At 39.6% G+C, this 24,559-nt stretch overlaps 1 protein-coding gene across 1 annotated transcript in view; it reads left to right on the top strand.

Annotated features, from left to right (window-relative positions):
* Nucleotides 1–24,559, top strand: part of LOC124270742 (dual specificity protein kinase CLK2-like) — a 78,305-nt gene that overhangs the window by 47,819 nt on the left and 5,927 nt on the right. Inside the window, 8 exon segments of the mRNA XM_046705782.1 lie at nucleotides 5,809–5,925; nucleotides 13,913–14,003; nucleotides 14,886–14,961; nucleotides 15,597–15,691; nucleotides 16,769–16,898; nucleotides 18,199–18,281; nucleotides 18,969–19,048; nucleotides 20,826–20,916. Of these exon segments, the coding sequence (XP_046561738.1) occupies nucleotides 5,809–5,925; nucleotides 13,913–14,003; nucleotides 14,886–14,961; nucleotides 15,597–15,691; nucleotides 16,769–16,898; nucleotides 18,199–18,281; nucleotides 18,969–19,048; nucleotides 20,826–20,916 (763 nt within the window).

Here is a 24,559-nt window from a genome sequence, read left to right as displayed (position 1 = left end):
ATTTTTCTACCATACTTTGTGCTCATCCTAGATAGATTCCCTATTGATAGCAAGGTGGCATGACCACGACGTGAACCTTACACTTCATGCTTTGTCTGATGTAAGCACAATCTGTCACCAAAACCTTTCAAATTGTTTGCCCAAACTTGTTTCTGGATATGGTTTTAATCAATTTTGTTTGTGTACATATGAGCTGTAATTCTCAAAATGTGAACATAACTGTAAATATGTTTTTAAATCTGTACATATCTACATCCATAACACTAAACGATTTAAATAACTCTGTCTGTACATATCTATACCCTTTGTCTGCCTCTTGTTGAACTTTTTTGTAATATACACTTGTAACTATGTGGAGAGGGCTTATTTAAGTTGGATAACTTGTGCCCAATCCGTTTCTTAATTCAATAAAATATGTTTCAATCACTGTAAATATTCTCTTCTTGGTCTACTGAAAATAATTGACAAGTCCTGGCAGGGTGTGTATTGCTTTCACTTTTGTGTATCTGCGAACTTCAGTGTTTGCAAAGGCTGAAGACGTTAATTTCGCTCATCATGAAAGCAAGTAATAAACCAGAACTTGATAATGCCAGCAAATTGTGCAGTATTTGTCAATACACATGATGCAGAACCAGTTCTGAGTAATTTACAGCAGACTCCAGATCTGGAATTGCATGAAGAACATTTGTGCTTTTCTTAAAATGCTTCCATCAGATCTTTACAAATCTGCTCTATTTCATCTTCCAGTGGTATTTATAACTCTGATCTAAGTCTGAATGTTGATAGGTCAGAAGATGCGTTCATCCATTTACCAGCAGAACATGCGTCCATCTTCTTTTATCTTTGATACGGAAGTCTACAAAATCAATAACCCCCAACAAACACTTGACTTGAATGAATATTTAGCTGACAGAAGGGAATAGTGTTTTCATAATAGCATTCCACTTTTTCTCCGTGGGGAGAACTTAATTCTCATGGTATTGTTTGTTGCATTTTGCAAATTGGAAAACATTTTCTGTCTGGTCAAGATAAAGAAGTGGTCCTTGGAACTAATGGGCAGCTGTGGAGGTTGTAGAAGCTGTTAGCTGATCTCTTGCTGTGGTGTGTGATGTTTACTTTATTCTGCAGCTGTTTGGTAATCTTTGATGTGATACTTCTGTGAAGATCGCGAGAATGTGAATCTTTAATGTTCAGGTCCTCATTGTAGATCAGTAGATGGACCTGACAGGTTTTTTGTGCTAGTTCTATTGTTATTCAGCCCTGTGTACCTGGTGAGTCACTGAGGAATAAAGAACTGGTTCATGGCTTCACAATGGTTTGGTCCATTTCAGATGACCAGAATCTCTTTTAACAAGCATCATTTACTTAGTGCAAACAAAAACCAGGAAAACCAACTGTATTTATTTTGGAAGGATTTGTTTATTTTGTTTTAACTTAAACACTTCACATCATTTCATATTCTTTAATGCCTTTGATCTCCTTGAATATATTGCATTATTGGACCACGGTTTTGTTTACTGAGGGTTTGTAATAGCGAAAACAACTATAAAAGTTGCTATCTGCTGTTGCTAATGTTCTTTTCATGAGTACATGTTGGTCCCTGTCTGGCGCTCGGCATTAATGGGTACAACAAGGACTGGTCGGCTCGGAGTCAGTATAATGTGTCTGAGTGGGGTATTCATGCTTCACTGCGGCATGGTATCTCAGTGGGCTAGCACTATAAAACCAGCTGAAAGTCTGGGCTAGTACAAGCAGCCGCACATACACACACACACGCATGCACGCGTCGTCATATGAGCGAAATATTCTCAAGCACGACGTTAAACCCAATTTCACCTCACCTCATTTCATGAGTACATCTAGTTAGGTCATTGTGACCTGCATGAGTTTCTACTCAGAAGGTGGGTGTGGCAGGAGCACTAGGGGGTTAGCTGACTTGACAACACATGCCTAGGTCGGGTACGGAATGTAGGCACGAGGAACGTGATAGGTGTGTGCTGCATTGATAAGTATTTCACATCATTAAATATACACAATCTAATAATGTCTGTGTGCACCACTTCTGTTGGCATTTTTCCAGTTCTAATGTAAATATCAGGGCTAAATTCATGTTTGCTTCAGATTTTGATTTTTGCTGTTAATGGAAGTGAGCAGCAGGTGCGAGATGGATTTACGTCAGTGCTTTCTGCTTCAACCTGATCAACTCATTCCTAAATGCACATCATGCTTATTCACACATAGTTGTGCAAAAATCCTTGACTTAACAAGTATTCAGAGGAAGAATTTGATGTGACTCAGGTTCGAAGATGTGATATAATCTGTGTGTTGGCAGTCGGTGGGATTGCTGAGGGAAAATGGCTAAGCGGAAACACAATTAGTTCCCCTCCTTCTCTTCATCCTCCCACGATACTACGTGGGCGGGACAGTGTTACACTCTCTATTGATTTCAGACTGTGTTCTACTGTTGATTTGGAGACCAGTAGGTTCAAAGATCAAACTGAATTAGGTCATAGCTGAACTGGTACCTCTGTGTGTACTGAGCTGTGAGCAGGGGATCTGTGACCCTGCCACTGAACCTGGTGAATAGGGAATAATTTCACTGCACTGGGGGATAACTAACTGGTAGAATTTTTTGGACTGTTTGATTGTGATTTATAAAATTGAAATATGTTTCAGCTTTGATCTCTTGAATTGCTTTCCTGGCCATTTAGCTTCATTAGGATTCCACGGAGTTAACTGATAACAAATTCTTCATGGTTAGTTTAGTTGACACTTTTGTGGTAAAGATGTGACAATAAATACCAATTGTAATACCTTGCAGTGAAGTAACAATCAGAACAGTCCACGAATGTACTGGAATTAACACAAGAAATTATTAAAATGCTGTGCCCCATGTGAAAGTATTCTAATTTTTTAAAGTATGAATTCCTTTGGGCAAGAATATTATAATCCAGGCAAATGAAGCTTCCTGAAAACATGCATGCAGTGCAGAACCAAGACGTTTCCAATTCCTCACTCGCAGACTTTGTTTCTTTTCAATGCATATCACTCATCTTCATATTGGACAAGTATTTCTATTGCAGTGCTTCTAAAACAGGAAGCATTTGATCCTGAGGGCAAGGATTCATCTCTCCAAATATTCTCCTGAACTGTAAGGTTGATTAGCAAGGATATGCACAGAAGGATGTATGCCAGTGTTGAAACGAGTCATTATTGAATGTAGTTTTTGCCCAAGGCTTCCAATGGCAGGTTGATGAAATCGTTATATTGTCCCATGGATCTACTGAGACAGTCACTAGACAAATATATCTTGAAGATAGTAAACTGAAGTTAGGATCACAAACATCTACTGAATGTCAGAACAATTCAAGATGCTACTATGAAAACGTTTGAAAGCAGAGATGGTATTTTGGGCCATTCTAAAGTGAGATCGGCAACAGGAAGAGTGACGTAGCTTCATCTGTTAATGCCAGAGCCAAGTGCTTTACCATACTATGTTACCACTTACGTATTTTGTAGACTTATATATAGATTCAGGGGTTAATGTTTATGTTGTTTGTGGGGATATTGTTCTTGTTATTCTCCAATAGAAGAATTATTACCCTGCATGCAAGGAAAATGAGTTAAGACGGGCAATAATCCAGTCACTATTTGGTCTGACCACTCTAAGTAATTGGGAGCTTCACTCTGACCTGATTTAGGGTGGTAAGATGCTTTAACATGTGAAGCCACTTGTTGCTAAGTGGAGGGGAAAGACTTTTGAGACTGGCTCCAGGGCCTAGAAGATTGTCCAGTGCGTCTTCCATAGAAATAAATGGATGTCCATGGGGTGATGAAATGAAGAGAAACCCGTCAGAAGACCTTGATAAGAACTCGAACCCTAACCCTTAGAATGTCATATGTATTTGTATAACGAAAACAGAATTTTGCTGTTCTTGTGGTAGAGATTTCAACAGAAACGTTCAAGGATGGACTTTCGTCAGGTGAGATGGAACCTGCAAGGATGAAGCTGCATTCAATGATTTTCCAGTAATTGATTATAATTAGTAATTTGACCTTTACTGATGTAATGATCGGTTGTAATGGTCCATAATTATTGGAGAAAAGTAGTATGTCAGGATTTATAACCATTCTGTTATCCCAATTATTCCGAATTTGCCAGGATCATGATGGTTAATCCGGACTCATTAGACAAGGGTGATACCGTGTTTGTAAACACTGACATGTTGTACCTACCTGACATCATATACTTGCATATTTATCTGTAAAGAACCCAAAACGTGTTTTAATCCGTTGGCATTATCCGGCTCTGAATCCTTTCCATTTTATAATAGTGTCCATTAGGCAGGGTGTAAAGCATTTATTTTTGTGGTGGACCAGGGAACACATGACAAAATATTAAATAATACAAAATATGGAACTACTGGGATATATTATTGCAGAATGGCTTGCATATTTCCAATGAAGTGGGCAAGAATTGAATTGTCAAACGTTTTAGAAAGGAGTTGTTTTTTTCTTGAATGATATTTACGAGATATGCCAAAAATATATTCTTGCCATTTGGATGATAGTCCAGAGTCCGATTATATTATATTTGTGAGTAATGTGGTCTGGTCATTGTCTGGTCCTATTGGGGCGGTGGGGTAGCCTAATGGTTAAAGCGTTGGCTCGTCACGCCGAAGACCAGGGTTCGAATCCCCACATTGGTACAATGTGTGAAGCCCATTTCTGGTGTCCCCTGCCATGATGTTGCTGGAATATTGCTAAAAGCGGCGTAAAACCAAACTCAGTCAGTCAGTCAGTCTGGTCCTATTCATATTTGTTAGCCAGTACTTATGACATGTATCATGTTTGCCTCATAGTGGATTTATTGCAGCCAATAGATGAGATGTTGACAAATCTTGAATGAATCGTACATGTTTACCTTCATCCTGGGGGTCAGATTGGGTTGCTTGGAAAAGGGAATGTCGGGGATGAACAGCAGACAGGCTTTAGACAGCCCTCCCTACTTCAGTCCACTTTATATAGTCCGACGTCATAACATCATGACTAAAATACAACCACTTGATCACTGGATGCTAGTATAGGTGATGTGATTACATAACACTTTCTGTTTGTCTGTATGTTGTAATGTTCTCCCAAACCACCTGATCCATCTTAAGGATCTACGGTGTAAACAACATAAAACATGGCTGCACTTATCAGCTACGAATGTAGAGATATGAGTAGTTTGTTTGGAATAAAAGGCAGCCATCTCTCTGCTAATCTGGCAGTCCTTATTCATCTGAGGCTTGCCAAGCATGACTTTACACAATCTGGCCATTCATTCCCAGCAATGGCCGCCAGTCTTATCCAACACTTACAAACATTGTTTCTTTTGAATATTAAGCTGTAGACATCACTCAGGGTGTTATATTTCATGCTGCAATCTGTGATTGACTGGGGTTCTTTTGAAATCAGCTTTTGCTTCTCTTTTTTCACTGCATTTAATTATTCAGTGAATAACAATATATCTCCACAGTCCACACACAGGCCACATATCAACATCATTGGGTGTAGATCAAGAATTTGACAGTTTGGTATCATGACTGTTCTCTTAAGGCTTGTTTCACTTTCAAGTTTGTTGTATAACGTGTTCTGAACTGAATCTTCATCGGGAACAAAGAAATGTCGAGTTTTATCACGCTGTGATGTTTGTGGCACATGAGATACTGGGAAACTTTAACAAACTTCATTACTTCCTTGGGAATCATCTTAATCAGTTGGTTGCTGGGATTTTTAATGACACTTCTTCTTTTTTTGTTCCAGTCCAAATGAAAGAGTTGCCTTAAAAATCATCAAGAATGTGGAAAAGTACAGAGAAGCCGCCAAGTTGGAAATAAATGTTCTGGAGAAACTGAGAGAGAAGGATCCTGCAGGGAAACAGTGAGTAACCTTGTCTCAAACTTCCATCACTTCACAAAGACAGACTTGAATATACTGACAGATGCTGAATGACATGGATGACCACCTGTTTATGGTACAGAGTAGTCAATATTGAATTTGCTGTTAGACATATCCATCCATCCATCCATCCATCCATCCATCCATCCACCATCTCATGAATTTGAAACACAAATTCATGTGTCAGTAGTTTATGGATTTCTTCACATATGTACCACTGTACACTGCTGAATAGACTAAGGCTTAGTCTCTGAATATATATAATTTTGATAGCAACAAACAAGCCCATTTAAATTGAAAAGGAGCCCTAGGGAGACCAGAGATTCAGAACCTGGGAAAATCTAGACTTGCTTCGTTTAGGGCTTTAGCACTACAGGGAAGGCTAGGCTGTAGGGAAAATAATGTGGTTCAGGGACTGTGAGACAGACTAACTGCTGAACTTCACCTCCTGTTGTGTATATATTATATTGGCTGCAATAAATCCACTATGAGGCAAACATGATACATGTCATAAGTACTGGCTAACAAATATGAATAGGACCAGACAATGACCAGACCACATTACTCACAAATATAACATATATAGGACTCTGGACTATCATCCAAATGGCAAGAATATATTTTTGGCATATCTCGTAACTATCATTCAAGTAAAAACACTCCTTTCTAAAATGTTTGACAATTCAATTCTTGTGACTGCGAATAACAGATAGATAGATGGATGGATGGATAGATACAGGGCCCCAGATAAGGGCCCTATCGGCGTATGTATGGATTAAAAAAAATGCACGATACGGTAGGAAAAGATTTAGAAAACATAGCAGATATGCACCACAGCAATGGTGTATGGTCTTGGAATCATTTACAGGCGTATTTATCTGAAAAAGTATTGTTTTATTGTTCATTGACCTGTTTACACAGAAGTAGCAATGTTATGGTGCATATATGAAACGATTACTAATAGTAAGGAATACGTACTCGTGATGTTGAAAAATTATCTGGAGCCCTGGAGATAAATAGATAGATAGATAGACCTATAAACTCCATACACTGGAATTCTTGTTATTTCATACACAGCAACTAGACACACACTACTATCTGGAAAGACTTCTTCCTTTCTCCCCCAGATTACCTCCATTAAGCACAAGTTGTAATATGAATTTGGTTTAGTCTGACTTAACTGAACTCATGGTAATATTGCTGGTCTGTGCCATGTTTGTGTGATCAACGTGCATATAAACACAATAAAAATGAATATAAATGGAGTGTAAACACCATGGTGGAGGTGTGTACAGCATGAATAATTATCAAGAAAAACAGATAGATAGTAGCTAAAGGTCCCGCACTGATATCAGTGATCAGGAGTGGTCAGCGTTCAACAGTGTGTAGATAGGGGGTGTTACCTTGAACAAATATACCCACTAATGAGCACCTGTGAAGGAGATAAGCTTTGTGGCAACATCTGCAACGTAGGTCAAGAATAGTAAGTTCTCCTTGGGTGCCTATCTTTAGACCAGGTGAAAACACTCGTACTCTTGCATGGAAGGGTTGATATTTGGGTGGGTGTTTTCACAAGAAACAAAGATGTTTACGACCCGTTGCCATAGTGATACTGTCTGACTTTGTTTGCCGCTTTCAGATGGCTTTCTTGGCAGGGTTGTATGCCAACTTGTGCCAAATGCGTAGTTGTAGTCATTCAGTGTCGTCACTGACGTTGCTGCTTTCCAGGTAGACACACAGCCACTGCTTATGTTTCTCTAACATCTGATAAAAACAATCGGAGTTCTAGAACCTTGTAAAAGAGTTTGTTTTCTGAAGAATTTCAGAGATTTGTCTAAAAAATGAATTTTGGGATTGGTACTTGTTTTCTGTTGGGCTTGTTTACATTTTGTGATGTAATACATAGGATGATGTAATGTACTGTGTGTCTAGAGCAGGATTTTGGTCGATTGTCAGAATTTGTACATTTCATTCAAATAAGGAAACTTAGTTTGTGACTGACCACTGTTTAAGTAGATCAATAATACTTATTTACCTTGGTTATTGAACACACCATATAAAGATAAATGATTCATTCAGTTAGGGATAGACATGGCCACAAGATCATTAGTCCAAGTCCAGTGAAAATATGCTGAGACTTAATTGCTTCATACTAAGGTCACAATTGCGCAGATCGATGCTCATGCTGTTGATCACTGAATTGCCTGGTCCAGACTCGATTATTTACAGACCGCTGCCATATAGCTGGAATATTGCTGAATGCAGCACATAACTAAACTCACTCACTCACTCACTCACTCACTCACTCATACTAAGGTCTAGTTATTTTACATCAGCACTAGTCCAAAATGAACTACACGCTAGTTAGATTTGACCAACATTGCCTACCCTTGGTAAAGCTTACATAGCTGTGATATTTTTCCCATTTCAACAACACATGTTAAAGCTGAAAAAATATTAATGGACTCTGCAACATATCAGTTGTGTGTTAATGTCCATCCACTTGAAAATCTAATAAAAATGAGTCGTGTTATGCTTGTTACAAACAGTGAAACATCACAATTTAATGCAGATCCCCCATTTTCTGGACAGTTACATGTGTATATAGTTAGAGACATTGTTCCTTACCTACATCCAGTTATTTGTTATTCAGTTCTTTAAAGCATACTTTACACTTTCACCTGGAATGAAATGTTAAGAACTTCTTTTTTTAAAACAATTTTCTTGTTAAGAGCCCTTAGCCTGTGATACTTTGTACTTTACTTCTGAAACAGTGAAAGAAATCCTACCTACCGACCCAAAATATTAAAGAGGTGTAATCCCAACTGTGATATTGCTGGAATATTGCTAATAGCAGCGTAAAACCCAACTCACTCATTCAATCACTCATAATATCAGATGCCTGAGAGGGCGGTGGGGTAGTCTAATGGTTAAAGCGTTGGCTCGTCACGCCGAAGACCCGGGTTCGAATCCCCACATGGGTACAATGAGTGAAGCCCATTTCTGGTGTCCCCCGCCGTGATATTGCTTGAATACTGCTTAAAGCGGCGTAAAACCAAACTCAGTCAGTCAGTCAGTCAGTCAGTCAGTCAGATGCCTGAGGATGAACAAGGTAACCCAAGACCAAGATCATGAAGATGTTGAACATTCAAAGGAATTAAGTCTGACTGTAAAACAATATTTCAGGTGATTGAACCCGTCAATATCTGGCGTAGATTCTCTTCTTTGTTGGTTATTGTTTATATCAGACAACTGCACATCACTATGCACCAGACTGCATTAACTACATCACCAAGTCTTTCATTTTGCCAATTGACTATGTTCACTGTCTGAAATATCCGTACTGATGGAGTCAAATTAACATTAAGTGAACAAAGTACAATAAAGTTGTCTGGTTTTGCAATGCAGTAGAAATTCTCCTGACACAATCTAAGTTAGAACTTCCCATAAATACAACAAGTCACCAGCGTGGATTTCAAATGGTATTTTGGTACCTTCTCCATCACACACTGGGCTGGCAGGATAGTGTGAATTACTATCCCTGGAGGCAGGAATTGATGTAGATATTCCCCTTCTGGACAGAGGTTCACAGAGAGAGGTCGCCTAAAAGTTAGTTATTTATATCTTGTACAGCTTGTATCGCAGCCATGAAACACAAGTACGGGGACAGATCCCAACTTTGTGACACATAGATCACAATTGGATCCCATATTTGTCTTGCGTTTAATGGAGCAAATACACTTTCTTCCAGGAACATATTAATTTCATCAGTGACTGGGAATCCTATTTCCCTTTCCGTCCTATCACATGCATAATCCAAAATCAGGTGTGTTAAATAAAGGGGCCCCAGTATACCAGCATACCATGGGTTGAAGTACTATTGAGTCATTGTTACAATAGGTTTGGAAGATAATTTAGGAGTAGTGTTTGAAAAATCGTGCACTTTTTAATCTTGTTGGCAAAGTTTATGAAAGTGGCAAGTCGAATTAAGTTAAGAAATAAGCGACCGATTACTGGGATAGAAAAAGTGAAACTATTCGTGACCAGCTTTCTGTATATAATGTCTGTTATGCAAGCTTCGTGGCCATAGCAACATCCTACCAAATTGCAGACAGCTATGTAGTTCTCCGAAATGTGCGGGGGAAGTCCTATGCCATTTAGGTTATTTTTTAGATTCTGGTTCATAACATGTTTCAGATGAAAGAACAGATGTAATGTATTATGGTGTATATGAATCATTATTGCAATAAACTGCAGTAAGAAAGTCAGGCCAATACCCATCACTAATTTGATATGTTTTACTTGGTCCACATCCATTCCTTCAGTGTTCAGCATGAAAATTAAGGGGCATTGTTATAAGCCTGATGTTTTATGCCAGGAGACCAAGGTTCAATACCACAGAGCATTTCTCCATGGGCCTATAATTTCAAACAAACACTGTTTTTGCTACTAAAGTTCTTGTGGCTTTTCAAATGACTGATCAACCACTTTGGGTTTTATAGAACAAGTTAACGGAGAAGTATCACCTCAGTGGGCCCATCAGTAGTTTGACAGTTATGAATGACAAAGGACTGTTAGCCCTTTCAGGTGTAATTAGCTTGTCAGAAGTGCTTGCTCTTGAGGTTAATCGACCCTTTTGCTGATTTCAGTATTATGTCTTCTTCTAAAAGAGATGTCTTGTAAATTCTCATTGAACCATATCATATTTCTGATTGATCTTCAAGTACCAAGGCTTGTGAGTGAGGTAATGTTTCACTTCAGGGAATCTTCAATGTAGGTACCAAGCAACATAAGCTTGTAATAGGCATGGCGGTCTGGTGACTTGGTTGATTGCCAGTCATCATATCCAGCTGCATGGATCAATGCTCATGATGGTGATCCCAATCACCAGGTTATCTGGCCCACACTTGATTATTTACGGGTCATCCATCATATGCAGGAATAGTGATGATTGTTTTGTTAAAAACAACAGGCACTTCACTCAACAGAATGGTTTGTGAATAACGCAGTATTTTTCACCCCAATATTTGAAGTTGTATTATTATGAGCCTAGTATTGTAATTTGTTTCTGGATTGAGGTCGTTAAAGAATGCTTCATGGCAGTATTATAATACATTCATGAACATACGGACAAGAAGGAAGTTTCAGTGTGTGATTTTAAAGAAAATATATTCTTTCTTATTTTTTAGAGTGTGTGGTACATGATAGCCGAGCGTCTTTAATATGGCAAATACCTTATTTGAATTTCCAATTTATTATTCTGTGAAACTTACATTTAAAAACTGCTTAATAGGAAGTTATTGATTTTCAATGAGACCATGGTAAGTGATGTTTTTGCTGCCCCTTAAGCTGTTCAATATTAACCTTGAGCACACTGTTATGTGTTGCTAACACCACATTCATGTCACATTAGGAGAGGAGAAAGCTCTAACAGGATATAGTGCATGTCAGCTTCTTGTGGGGTACCAATATAAAATTTGATCACAAGAGTAATTGTGAATTGAATAGCTGCAGATTTGTTGATGGCCACTAGTTGAAACCCAGTTCCTTGATAACTGGCTAGAACTTGCTAGAACAACTATGTTGTGTGACCTGTGTTGTGTGACCTGTGTTGCATGATGGCTGGCCAGCTCCTGGAGTTCATGGAAACCTGTACATCACTCCGCAAGAAGAGTTTATGCCCTGTGATGTAGGATTTGGGGGCATTGCCTCCAGTTCCCAACTTATCTCAGTCTAAGTCATTTTTTGTAGTCACATCCTGGCCCATCTTGAGAATGTCACATTATTTGTGGATAAATTTGGTTAGGCATGATATTTTCAAGGAAGCAGCAAACCCATCAATAAACTCATGGGAAGTTTCATACTCACCCAAGTGCCGTTAAGTCTTCTGTTACTTCTTTTAGGATAACCAGCAAAACCACTGTTGATCCACTGACTGTTAATATAGGTTTATTGGCTACATCATAATCCAGTGCTGGAACAGTAGCAGATTGTGAAGACCTGAATCCAGGAACTTCTTCTAAATTCCTGAGGGCGGTGGGGTAGTCTGGTTCCTGAATCCCCACATGGGCACAATGTGGAAGCCCAGTCTGGTGGTTAAAGCGTAGAACCATACTCACTCACTCTAAATACCTGACAGGATATGACTGTAAAATTGCTGACAAGCATCAAGGTACTCACTCACTCACTCACTCACTCACTCACACTCACTTCAACTCACTCCTCCTCATGGGCACTCAATGTGTCACTCACTCCTCCTCATTTCTGGTGTCTCCCACTCACTCACTCACTCACTCACTCACTCACCCTTACAAGTTTGACCGACTGATAAACTGTATCAAATTCACCATGATCAGTTGAGTCAGAAAGTGAACTGCATATTTATTCAGCCATGGTTTTAATGTTGAAGATATGCTTATGCACTGGACATCCCATGGTTTAACTCTCAGCATTGCAAGTGAAGTGGGTGGCAGCTGGTGGAATCACCAGCATCTCACTGTGCAGCAGATTCACCATTATCTACTGTTACTGACTTAGATGTTTTAAGCACAGATGTTTAAAGGATAAGTGTACATCATATCCCCAGATGCAGTTATGTCTTTATTACTTAGATAAGAGGATTTTCAGCCAAACAGAACTTACCTGCATGGAATAGTGTCAGTGCTTTGCTGTTGATGGCAGTTTATTTTCCCAGTTGTGCATTGTCCTGATAGTAGTGGTAGCCTAGTGGTTAGAGTGTTCACTTGTCATGCCGAAGACCCGGGTTCAATTCCCCACATAGGTACAATGTGTGAAGCCCATTTCTGGTATCCCCTGCCGTGATATTGCTGGAATATTGCTAAAAGAGGCGTAAAAGAACAATCACTCTCACTCTCATGCATCAAACAAGGACTCCGAGACCAAGACAGAACAGACCCTTCATTGAACTGTGTGTGTCATCTGAATGTTTGCTTGAAAAATAACCATGATATAGATTCATTTTAAATGCCTTTGTTTCCACAATATCAAAAAAGAGAAAGGCAGTGTTCTTGAATAGCGTCTGACCCTCTGACAAATCAAGGCAGATTCGTCAACGGTCCGATAGAAGTCTACAACCCGCCGGCCCCAGTGTCTGACTGTATATTTTACAATGACTTTGACTGAAGTTGTTATATGTGACATGTAACACTTGTTTGCTGTTTATAAATCTTATGTTTGTTAATAATTTCAGTGCCAATTATAGGAAATGTTAAATGTGAAATGTGTGTTTAATTTTATTCTATGGGTCCTGTGAATGTTTAATGGGTCAGATGGGTCAGACAGACATCTGAAACTTACAGGACCCAATGTCATGTTACTTTGAAACACCATTCGTGAACACTGGAAAGGTGTCCATGATTATTTAAGAGTTAAAAAATTATGATTGATTTGTAAGCTTTATGATAGAAGCAACATGGGAATAAATAAATGTTTGTTGGTGACGTGTTCCTCAGTAGCGAGGAGGCAGGGTTTAACTTGATGACAATGTACTGGAAATGATGCACCTGTGTCTACAGACATTCCTTTGATGTAGTTTTTTTAGCCTTGGATAATGACACATGAACTGCACAGTTTCTCGAATTTATGTCTTCTTTTAGTGTCAGTCATGTTTTGCTATCATTGAAGTTCAATTACATTATTTTTCATCAGATTCTACATATTCTAATATTTTTTAGCATTCAATCCAATTATTCTTGTCTCCTTCTATGGAAACCAGTATGAAATAGCTTATGTGTTCAGCAAATGTATACAGACATTTCCAGAGGAGAAAACAGAATGTCTCAAGATAGGATTTATTTAGCAATTTGGTATCATTAACAGATGGAATGCAATGTCATCGGTTATGTTGGTCAAGTTCTGTAGTCCGGCAATGTTAAGAAGGTCAAAGTTTTTCGTGTAGCTACAAGAAATATCAATTTGCTTTGAATTCATTTGCTCATTCTTGTTTCAGTCTGTGTGTACGGATGCTGGATTGGTTTGACTACCATGGCCACATGTGCTTGGCATTCGATATGCTGGGACTCAGTGTCTTCGACTTCCTCGTAAGTTCATCAACAACTTTACTATCATCCTTAATTTACACCTGAAGTAAACACCTTAACTCTTAGTTTCTGCTTCGATGTATTCAGCTGAGATTTGCCCCTCGCATCTGTAAGAGCCTGGTGGCGCTGTTACTGGGGAGGTTACAACATAAACAGCATAGCGCTCATCTTCATCAGGGGAGGTAATTGATTCCACAACTGTTTTGAAATGTCAGGGAGACCAGCATGCTGTGGAAGGTTCCCTGAATGAAGCATAATGGCTGATGCAGGGGAACATATGCTACTTGTATGTGAACTAGTCTTACTCCTGCAAATGTCAGAAGTTGTTGTGTGACTATTAGCATGGGGTAGGGATGGGCTTGCTGTAAGCGATACATGCCTGGGAACAGGTTACTATAGTCTGTTTAAAACATTGTGTGATAGAAGTGAGTTGTAATCCCCGTGTACATTTCCTGCTCACACCTTCACAGTACATTAAGTTCTGCTACAGATGGGATAGCATAGGCTTTGTACGCCATTGCCAGTGTTGCCTTCCTTTCATTTTGTTTGTGTTTCATTGTAAATTTAAGACCCCTTCAGACGTTTACCGGTTAACAACATATGAATTTGTAACTTCTTTTTATACTTAGTGAAAACAACAAAAGGGGCTGTGGGGTAGCCTAGTGGTTAAAGCGTTGGCTTGTCACGCCGCAGACCCGGGTTCGATTCCCCACATGGGCATAATGTGTAAAACCCATTCCTGGTGTCCCCCGCCGTGATATTGCTGGAATATTGCTAAAAGCGGCGTAAAACTAAAACTCAGTCAGTCAGTCAGAAAACAACAAAATATTAAAGTGCCATGGTTTACTGGTTGTTTAAAAACTTGTGTGTGTTGATTTGCAGAAAGACAACAACTACGTCCCTTACCCCCTGGAGCAAGTCCGACATATATCCTACCAGCTGGTCTATGCAGTTAACTGTAAGTATTATTTCCCTATCATGATAGAAGCTTGCCAACTATCCAGTCTCATTTCATCAATGCTTCAACCTTTTAGCAAATACTATTTGTTGTCATCATTAAGACTGTTGGTGTTTTTTAAGCTCCTGATAAACATGTACTAGAATTGTGGCTTTAGCTCAAGACCAGTAAAATTCTCTCCAGCATAGTCGGCTCAGCTGATAAGTCCATAAGATGAACTAAATAAACTGAAATGATGCTAAGAGCCATGTTTTGACTAACTATGCTCAAAAGATTTTGGCACAGACTGTGTAGTTCCACATCGATTCATCCCAGAAACATTGTATGATATTGTTACATGACATCAAAGATGTAGAGGTTCAAGTTGGCAAGGCATTGCTCAATATCTTTATTATTAGATGAGGTTGCATGTGATTTGACTTCATTTAATGAGGGCTTCGAATAGCCCAGTGGTTCAAGTGTTTGTCATGTCAGCCGCCCAAGTTTGGCAGTGGTTCAATTTGATAACTGTTAAATTATAATGTGTTGTATGAAACTCACTGACCCATTTGTTGTATACAGAAAGTATTCTCCTGTATTGCTTGTGATGTTTTCGTTTGTTACAAGTAACTTGATTCTTGGATTTCACATTGCAGTTTTACACGAAAATCAGCTGACCCACACAGATCTGAAACCAGAAAATATATTATTTTTAAGTTCCGAGTTTGAAGTCGCATATAATCAAAAGAAGGTGAGTCACATATTTGGGTTTTCTGATATCTTTTTATCTATTCTAAGTCAATACTAGAAACCAGGGTAATATGTGTCTATCGGGTATTATGGATTGTGATTTGCAACTTACTGGGTAATTCTACTCGACATGTACTGATTACTTTATTTAAGTTTGTGATATATAACAGCATGATCTCAAATGTAAGTGATTGATGGATAACTGTGCTATTTTCTTCTCTCATTATAGAAGAATCTTTACCAAACAGTGTGATACACTTATTGGAGTTCAGGGTTTGAAATACCCCATATATTAGTGTGCCATGGCACGGTAAATATCGAAATGGCACGGACAAAAAATGTTCTCGGTGCCCTTATGGCACGCCTAAGACATAACACACCTTTAGTCACATAATAACCAACAAAACACTTATGCAAATGACAACGAAGTAAAAACATTTATTGACTTTATTGCCCAGGAAATCACTGGAATTATGATGGTTCATGTAAAGAAATCTGGTTGTTTCTTCATTTAGAGTGTTGGGAGTACTGATAGTTCAGTTATTGAAGAGGAAATTGTGTATGTTATATATATTGAAAAAAGTGAACCTCTCACACAATTCTTAGCTATTAAAGGTGCTGGGAAAGCAGAACAAATGAAACAGAAGAAAGCCATCTTAAACAGAAGACATATCAGTGATAACAGAAAACTGGTTACATTTGTTGTTTTCTGACAATAAATTTCAAAAGATCATCATCTTTGCTACAGTCATTTATTCTAAAAACATTTGTGCACACCTGATTTCTGAAAGCCACACCTAATATTTACCTAGTGCCCTAAGGCACACTTAGAAAAAAAAGTATTTCTATCCCTGGAGTTTATGAAGAGTCTGAATGAGAAGTTCCAGACTCGATTATTTACAGACCACTGGCATATAGCGTAAAACTAAACTCACTCACTCACTCTGAATGAGAACATCAGTGTTGTGCATCAACTGGTTTCATGAGCCAGTTCCTACTCTGTTCAGGAGTGGATATCTTAGTTCCCGACACAGATACATGTAGTCCAGATGTAACAGTAACTGTTCTTTGTTGACAGCGGAGAGATGAACGGAGAGTGAAGTCTACAGACATTCGGTTAATAGACTTTGGGTCAGCAACCTTTGACCACGAACACCACAGCACAATAGTGTCAACAAGGCATTACCGGGCTCCAGAAGTTATACTAGGTAAGTAACTGCTTGATAACAGTATCAGAATAACATTTTGCTTGTTGTGACAGAGTTAGCTTTGAATGTTAAACCATTGACCTGACCTCACGGTTAAGTAATTCAGCCGACCTCTTGGTTAAAGCGTTCATTTGGCCTTGTGGTCAAAGTGTTGAAGACCCAGGTTTCCCCCACAAGGGCACAATGTCTGGTGTCCTTTTCATACAGATCTATTTGAAAGTAGTTGTCCCAGAACTTATAATATGGAACTCTCAGTACCCTGTGCTATTACCATTATCTTATGGCATCAGTTATCTGTCATTTCCCAAAATGAAACTACTGTTATGATGATTGTGAAAAGGAATATTCTTTTGCATTTTGCTTATATGTATTAGCTGTAGTAATCACCCTGAGTGCTTAGAAAATTCATAAAGGGGCTCACTTTGAAAACACATGTTGAATTCTTGTTTGAGATCAGATAGGTTCAAACTACAGTAAAATACCTTTGTAACGAACTCCAAGGGACCACTGAAATTAGTTTGTTATATCCGTAGTTCGCTATTCACTTTTTATATCATAATATAAGGTTTATTCGGGACTTTTAAAACAGTTCGCTATAGCCATCAGTTCGTTTTATCCGTGTTCGTTATAAAAGTATTCTACTGTATTATGAAACTAACACAGTTTTAATAGTTATATTGCATAACGTTTCTACACAGCTATGTTTTTGTAAAATAGCCTCTAACATACATAAGAAAATGAGATCTGTCCTGTACAATGTCAACCAAAGTACTGGTATTAATGAAGATTTTATATGAACTGGAGGCAGTGGAGTGGCCTAGTGGTTAAAGCTTTCACTTGTCACACTTGAAGACCCAGGTTTGATTCCCCACACTCACTCACTCACTCACTCACCCCTGTCAAGGGGTCCTAATTGAAGCAGGTGCTTAATATGGCAAATCTGATATTTGTGTTCTTTCACTGGTTTAGTCTTGAGTACCCATGAAGGTCGGGGTTTGGAATATTGGCCTTCAGTAACCCATGCTTGTCGTAAGAGGCAACTAACGGGAGCGGGTGGTCAGGCTTGCTGACTTGGTTGACACATGTCATCGCTTCCCAATTGCGCAGATCGATGCTCATGCAGTTGATCACTGGATTGTCTGGTCCAGACTTGATTATTTACAGACCGCCACCATATAGCTGGAATATTGCTGAGTGCAGCATAAAACTCAACTCACTCACTCAGTCAGTCCTGAGTTTTGGAAGAGTTCCAGTGTTGCTGTTGCGGAGTCTGTTGTGACCTGTCTGTGCTGTGTTTCAGAGCTGGGATGGTCACAACCATGTGACGTGTGGAGTATAGGCTGTATCATGTTTGAGCTGTACACAGGCTACACGTTATTCCAGGTGAGTAGCTCTCTCATCCCATGCTGTCATTGTAGTAACAATAGAGCGTATAGGTGGACATGTCAGTTCTTGTTTTGAGATCTGTAGTCACTCCAGGGTTTATAACAGTGTTTATATTGTGATATCAAATATCATGCATCAAATGTGTTTTACATAAACCTCTGATGGGTGGAACATACTTTCCTCTTATGCCAAGATTCACAATGTTGATTAAGTGAAAATTTGTTTCCCTGCACAAGAATGTTATCCGTATTGTTGTTTGTGCACTGTAAGGGAAATAACTCTAACTGTATTTTTGCAACCAAGTTTTGCAGTTCTTGGGGCGGGACGGTAGACTAGTGGTTTAAGCATTGGCTCGCCACGCCGAAGACCCGGGTTCGAATCCCCACATGGGTACAATGTGTGAAGCCCATTTCTGGTGTCCCCCGCCGTGATGTTGCTGGAATATTGCTAAAAGCGGCGTAAAACCAAACTCAGTCAGTCAGTCAGTTCTTGGGGCAAAACTTGAAATTTTGTGTAAAAGGGCTCTGAGGTTCCTTTCCCAGAATACTGAGAAGATCTTAACTCCAGTACATAAATACAGACTTACAATGCAAGGATTGTGTGTGGAACAGGCCCGGAATCAGTTTAATCCTCCTTGAGGCCTACACAGTAGACACTGACTGTAACCTGATATGCCTCTTCCAGACACATGACAACAAGGAACATCTGGCTATGATGGAACGGATTCTTGGATCCCTACCCTACAGAATGGCAAAGAAAACAAAGTAAGTGAAACACTGTTTGTGGCAACAGATCTGTACATTCTAACTTGTGTACATATGTAAACAGGTCTTCTGTCTTGAAGCATCATCAGAAATATGTTGCTTTTCAAGCAAATATGATTCAGAAGAAAATCTTCCTTAAATCAGTCTTGTTGATTTGGTGATGTGTTCAGGGTGTATTAAAATGCTAGATTTCCTAGTTTGTGAAATAAGACCCATTTTGTAGTTATCCTTTTATCATGGAGAGATCTATAGTCAGTGTCAGTGCTCAGTATTTGACTTTTTATGACTATTCTTCCCTTTGAAAAGATGATGAAACTAAAGCATATGCTGATAGGCAGATCTGAAAACCGGTTACACCTGTTTGACTGTCAGTAATGTGTTCATTATTTTCTTGTGGGCGGTGGGATAGCCGAGTGGTTAAAGCGTCCACTCGTCACGCCGAAGACCCGGGTTCGATTCCCCACATGAGTACAATGTGTGAAGCCCATTTCTGGTGTCCCCCACCATGATATTGCTAGAACATTGCTAAAAGTGGCGTAAAAATAACTCACTTTCTTTTGAAGCACATAAATTAGACAGTATCCATGAATGTCTGTACTCTTGTTCACTTTTTACTGCAACAGACTCCTTGATGAAAATCTAGGGAGGATGTGATTCCCATATAATTTGTTAGGCATATGTTGACGTAGTGAGGGTTCTCCGTAGGGTGCAGAGTTGTGACCACATCAGGAGACCAACTTTCTCCATTGTTCTTTCTGCTCCGGTCAACCATTTACAGTCGGTCACAACTACCGAGATAGATAAAAATGGTGACCATTGCACCAAGCCATTGTCAGTTGCTGTCCCTTAGTCATTCTAACAAACAATCAGGGTTCCATGTGACCATCAGTCCACTAGTCTGAGGAGTGGGATGGGACCACTGTGAACTTCCTCGTAGACTACCATTTTCACCATTACATAGACAACTCTGTAGTTGGGTGAAAGTTATTGTAGCACTATAATGCTCATAGGTAGGTAAGAACTGTGAGAGTTATGATAATCTTAGTGGTGTAATTACTTTGTGAAACAAAGCCTAGATCATTTTTGTGGACCATTCATAGTAAAAGTGTCTAACCCTGTTTATTCACATCTTGTTTGCAACAATGACAAAGAGTAGACATTAATCAACAGTAATTCCCAGATGGGTTATTGACATGCAAATGGTCTTTTTCACTCTTAAGAACAAATTACTTCTGGCACGGTCGCCTTGACTGGGACCCAACCACGTCCGCAGGGCGATATGTTCGCGAGAACTGCAAGCCCCTCTATGTAAGTATCTGGGCATGCAACCTGGACCTACGTATGCATGCCTGGTCTGACGATGTGCTAGGTAGAGTGTTTATCATTGTTGATTGTTGAACAGGAGGAAGGGGACATTTTCTTATCAACAGTACCCAATTCCAGTGGCTATTGTAAAGAAACATGCAGATGAAATGCAAACATTTGGCTGAAAACAAACTGATTAAGTATTACAATATATTTTCGGGTTTAATAAATATACTATCCATCTTGTATAAAGGCAAAATTCAAATGGAAATTTCGTTTTTGCTGCAGAAACAGACGATGTTAAGGGGGACTGTTTGGAATATTTTGCTCAATATTTGAGTTTCTGGTCTTGTTTTATTTGAGCTGTTGATAAGAAACTCCTCCTCCATCCCAAGTGTTCCCAGCATGCCTGGCATTTCCTGTTGTGTGCTGCATGTGTCACACCGCTTGTATTTTCTTTTATTTTTTGAAGAAAGCAAAAGTATTTCTACCATGGTCGATTTGATTGGGAGGAGAAGAGTTCAGCAGGCCGCTATGTTCGAGATAATTGTAAACCACTCAGGGTAAGACTCAGTGATATTTTAGTTCAAACTGTAGCAAGAATCCACTGCAGTTCACCATCTGGATGTCACCCTCTGGATATCACCCTCTGGATATCACCCTCGTCAAGGTTCTTATAGTATTACTTGCTTTTGAGCTGTGTTAGCTAGAGATGCTGGAAGATGTGCTCGGACAAAACAGCTGTGGGCTGATTATCCCTTCAGGGAAGGAACTTCAAAGTGGATGGTGACTGCATGTTGTGGTTTGACTCAAGTGACTAGTGTACAATAAAGCTTAGTGTGTAGTGTCTGTTGTACATGCCATTACAAGGATTACATTGCAAGTATCCACCGTTGTGACAAGTTTCATTCTGTATGTTGAACAGTTTGACAGGCAATTAACACCTTTAGTTTCAGATACTGTCTTTAATCACAGTTTATCCAATTTTTTTGTGGGGGTGGAAAGTGCGAGAAATGTTGATGTTTGTGATCCAGTTTTAACTACTCAGTTCCAACATTCTATGAAGAATTAAAACTTTCCAGGCTAATGATGATTCAGGGTGGACCAGACTGCTGGTGGATTAATAATCAGCTTAGTTACGCCATGCACCGTTTTGTGATGTGTTACCGTTGACTTGACCTGTCTAGTAGCTGTGAGCCTGTACAGCTGCATATGTCTCCATTATGTGTAGAACATTAGCCCTAGTTGAAGATGGCCTACTCTTCACAGTCTGGAGCGTGCATCCTCGTCGAGACTAATCAGTGTTCAGCGTTAGGACGCTAGTTTGTGGCCCAGTTCCCCCACACATTCACAGCACTATGACATTCCTGACACCCAAACTCGGAGAGTCTAAACACTTGGACAATTGTGTGTCTCACTTGAACCAAACTGATCTGAATAATGCTAGCCAAAGCAATGAGCAAGGCTTTGCAATGGAACTTTTTGATACTGTAAGTAGTGTCATGGAAATTAAAACACTGTCATTGATCTTTTGGAGTTTAAGACACTGTAACTAGTGTCATGGAGATTGTAGTAGAATAATATGTGAAAACTGAGGTACTGATAATAGTGCTGTAAGATAGTGAAGTGAGTAGTTTCGCTGTTGTTACTGCTGGTTTGCGAGTGAAATGAATGACAAAGCACTGCATGTTGTGGAGGAGAGGCCATTTTTAACCATGTTGGTTGAACTTTTCAGCTTTCATACACATGCCTGAGTTTGTTTTCAGTTTATACGCTTCACACCACCAGTGTTGATGTTGGCGGCAGCCTGATGACCGCTGCATGTTGTTACTTGAAGCCAATGTTTGTGTTGATATGCTTACACCACTACGTTCACCCTGGCATGAACACACCGATACATCCCTGCCAGTACATCCTAGTCAGTACATCCCTGCCAGTACACCCCAGTCAGTACACCTCTGTATAGTCCACATATGAAGACTGCATTATGCATTATTGGGATGAACTGCCTGCTAATGGATTTCTTCGAACCGCCTTGTTTTGTTACTCAGAAGTATGCTGATATGTCCCAAACATATTTTTTATATGAGCTACATTTCACATGTGAACATGAATAAGCTCTTGAGGGGAAAGTATCAAAGTTTTTTACTACGATTCACACATCCCGAAAAGAAAATTTCCCCATTTCTATGAAGTGCTCAGTCTGCATGCACAAATGTTTTATTAAGATTTGATCATGTCAGTCTGGTCATTGCTGTTGTCAGTTGACGTTTCGTATTACTGCATGAATCGTTCAAGTTACTAACGTGGCCAAGAATCTCATCCTTGATGCAGTACTTGGTTCATTGAGCTTGTAAACTCTTATAAGCTTTACCTTTCCTTGATTATTCAGTCAGTAATCACAAATACATGTGTATTACAATGCAGCTGAAGTCCCATGAGCATTTGGAACGGTCTACCCCATGCTGCTCAATTAGTTGTAGACTGCCAGTCTTTATTCTGCTTCTGTTGTGATGTGATTAGTCATTAGATATAGTACCAGTTGAAGCTCGACACATTTTTAGAAATAATGATTTCAATTTTGACAAGACTTAAAATGAAGTTTGCTTATATTTTTGTTTTATTTGCCATCAACTGGAATGAATGAACTTAAAAGGTCTGAAACCTTAGTGAAGTAGATTCTCTTTTGACCCAAGTTTTTAGGGCTCACACACTTATCAGTAAAAAATTTGAATGGTGTCCGCCATATACAATATAATATTTTCAGCACAAGCAGTAAATTATGCAGAATGTAGACTGGTATTCCCTGCAATACATATTTTAGGAACAGCTTAGAATAGATGTGCACTTAAATGTATTTTTGAAATTTTGTCTTAGATAAGATTTAGTCTCAGACCCTTGCCTAAGTGAGTTACGGCTCCAGCAGGTATTGCAGGGATGTGTTGGTGTGTTGCTCCACCCAGTAGACAAACTCCTTGTTATTGATGTTGTATTTCCTTTCAGCACGGCCTGCGAGATAAAGGCGTAGACGACATCCAACTTTTTGATCTCATCGAAAAGATGTTGGACTATATGCCCGAACAGCGCACCACACTGAAGGAAGCGCTTAAACACCCTTACTTCAAGCCCTACTATCGCGAGGACACCCCGCCCTCCCTACTGTCCTCCAAGTGCCCACCCTACGAATCTTGTGATGGTAGTGACACTAACAGCCTGTTAGCTGCTACCCCTTCTTGCATGAAAAAAACAGCCCCTAGCAACTCCCACTCACCATTCTCTGACACTGACGATGCAATGAAGGACCAGGCTACCAGTTTCACACTGCCATTAGTAAAAGACTCTGGCTTCCATTCCCCTCATACTGAGGAGCAATTGGCTGAGCAGCCAACCGCAATCACTCATCCAGAAGTGATCATGCCAGATATTGAAGTTTCTTTCTCACTGTCCAGTCCTTCTGATCCCAGTTCGCAGACTACATTGTCTGATGGTCACATAACGACCTCGGACTCATTTGGTACAGATAGTCAAATGCCAGACGGTGAGGACTCTCAGTTTGGTGTGTCTTCAGCTGTTGGGCTGGGTGCGGTCAGTTCCCTTGTGCCGGACCGAAACCCGTCTAATGCAAGTACACCAGATCCTGCCCCAGATCTTTTGCTGAGTTTTCTCACTGATCCTTATCACAAGATGGCAACAATGACTTCAAACGAGAAGCCAGAATCTGACCGTTATTTACCGTCTGCTTCTGATCCTCAGCCTCCACCTCCAGAAACGTTTGAGGAGCCAGAAGAGAGGGGAGAGGGGGATGAGGACTCTGAAGCAGAGGAGGAACGTAGGAAAGCTGAAAACGATCCTTGGCTCCGATTAGCCAGATCCCATCCTGAGATAAACACTGATATTGATGAGTCTTGTCTCAATTTGAATGATGATTTCTGTGATCCAAGGTGATTGATGTGGAAGCGTCCATGTCCTATTTCGACCATGAGCACTAGCAAACTGAGTAGGAACAGCAAGCGATAGAAAGGTTGATTGAAAATATGTATTGTTAGGACTGTATAAAGGTTTCGTGATAGTTGCTCACAGGGTATGATACCCGTTAATTTACAAATGTGCCTTATCAAATTTCATATGTAATTCGCTATGGTTAACTATGGTCATACTCACTGTTGAACTTATCCAAGTTATTGGGCCGTTGATCTGTTCTCTGTT

The sequence above is a fragment of the Haliotis rubra genome, unplaced genomic scaffold (assembly GCF_003918875.1).
Source record: "Haliotis rubra isolate DU_JTF1 unplaced genomic scaffold, ASM391887v1 Scf154, whole genome shotgun sequence".
NCBI lineage: Eukaryota > Metazoa > Mollusca > Gastropoda > Lepetellida > Haliotidae > Haliotis > Haliotis rubra.
The sequence above is the reverse complement of the archived record's forward strand: the minus strand, read 5'-3'. Positions and strand labels throughout refer to the sequence as shown.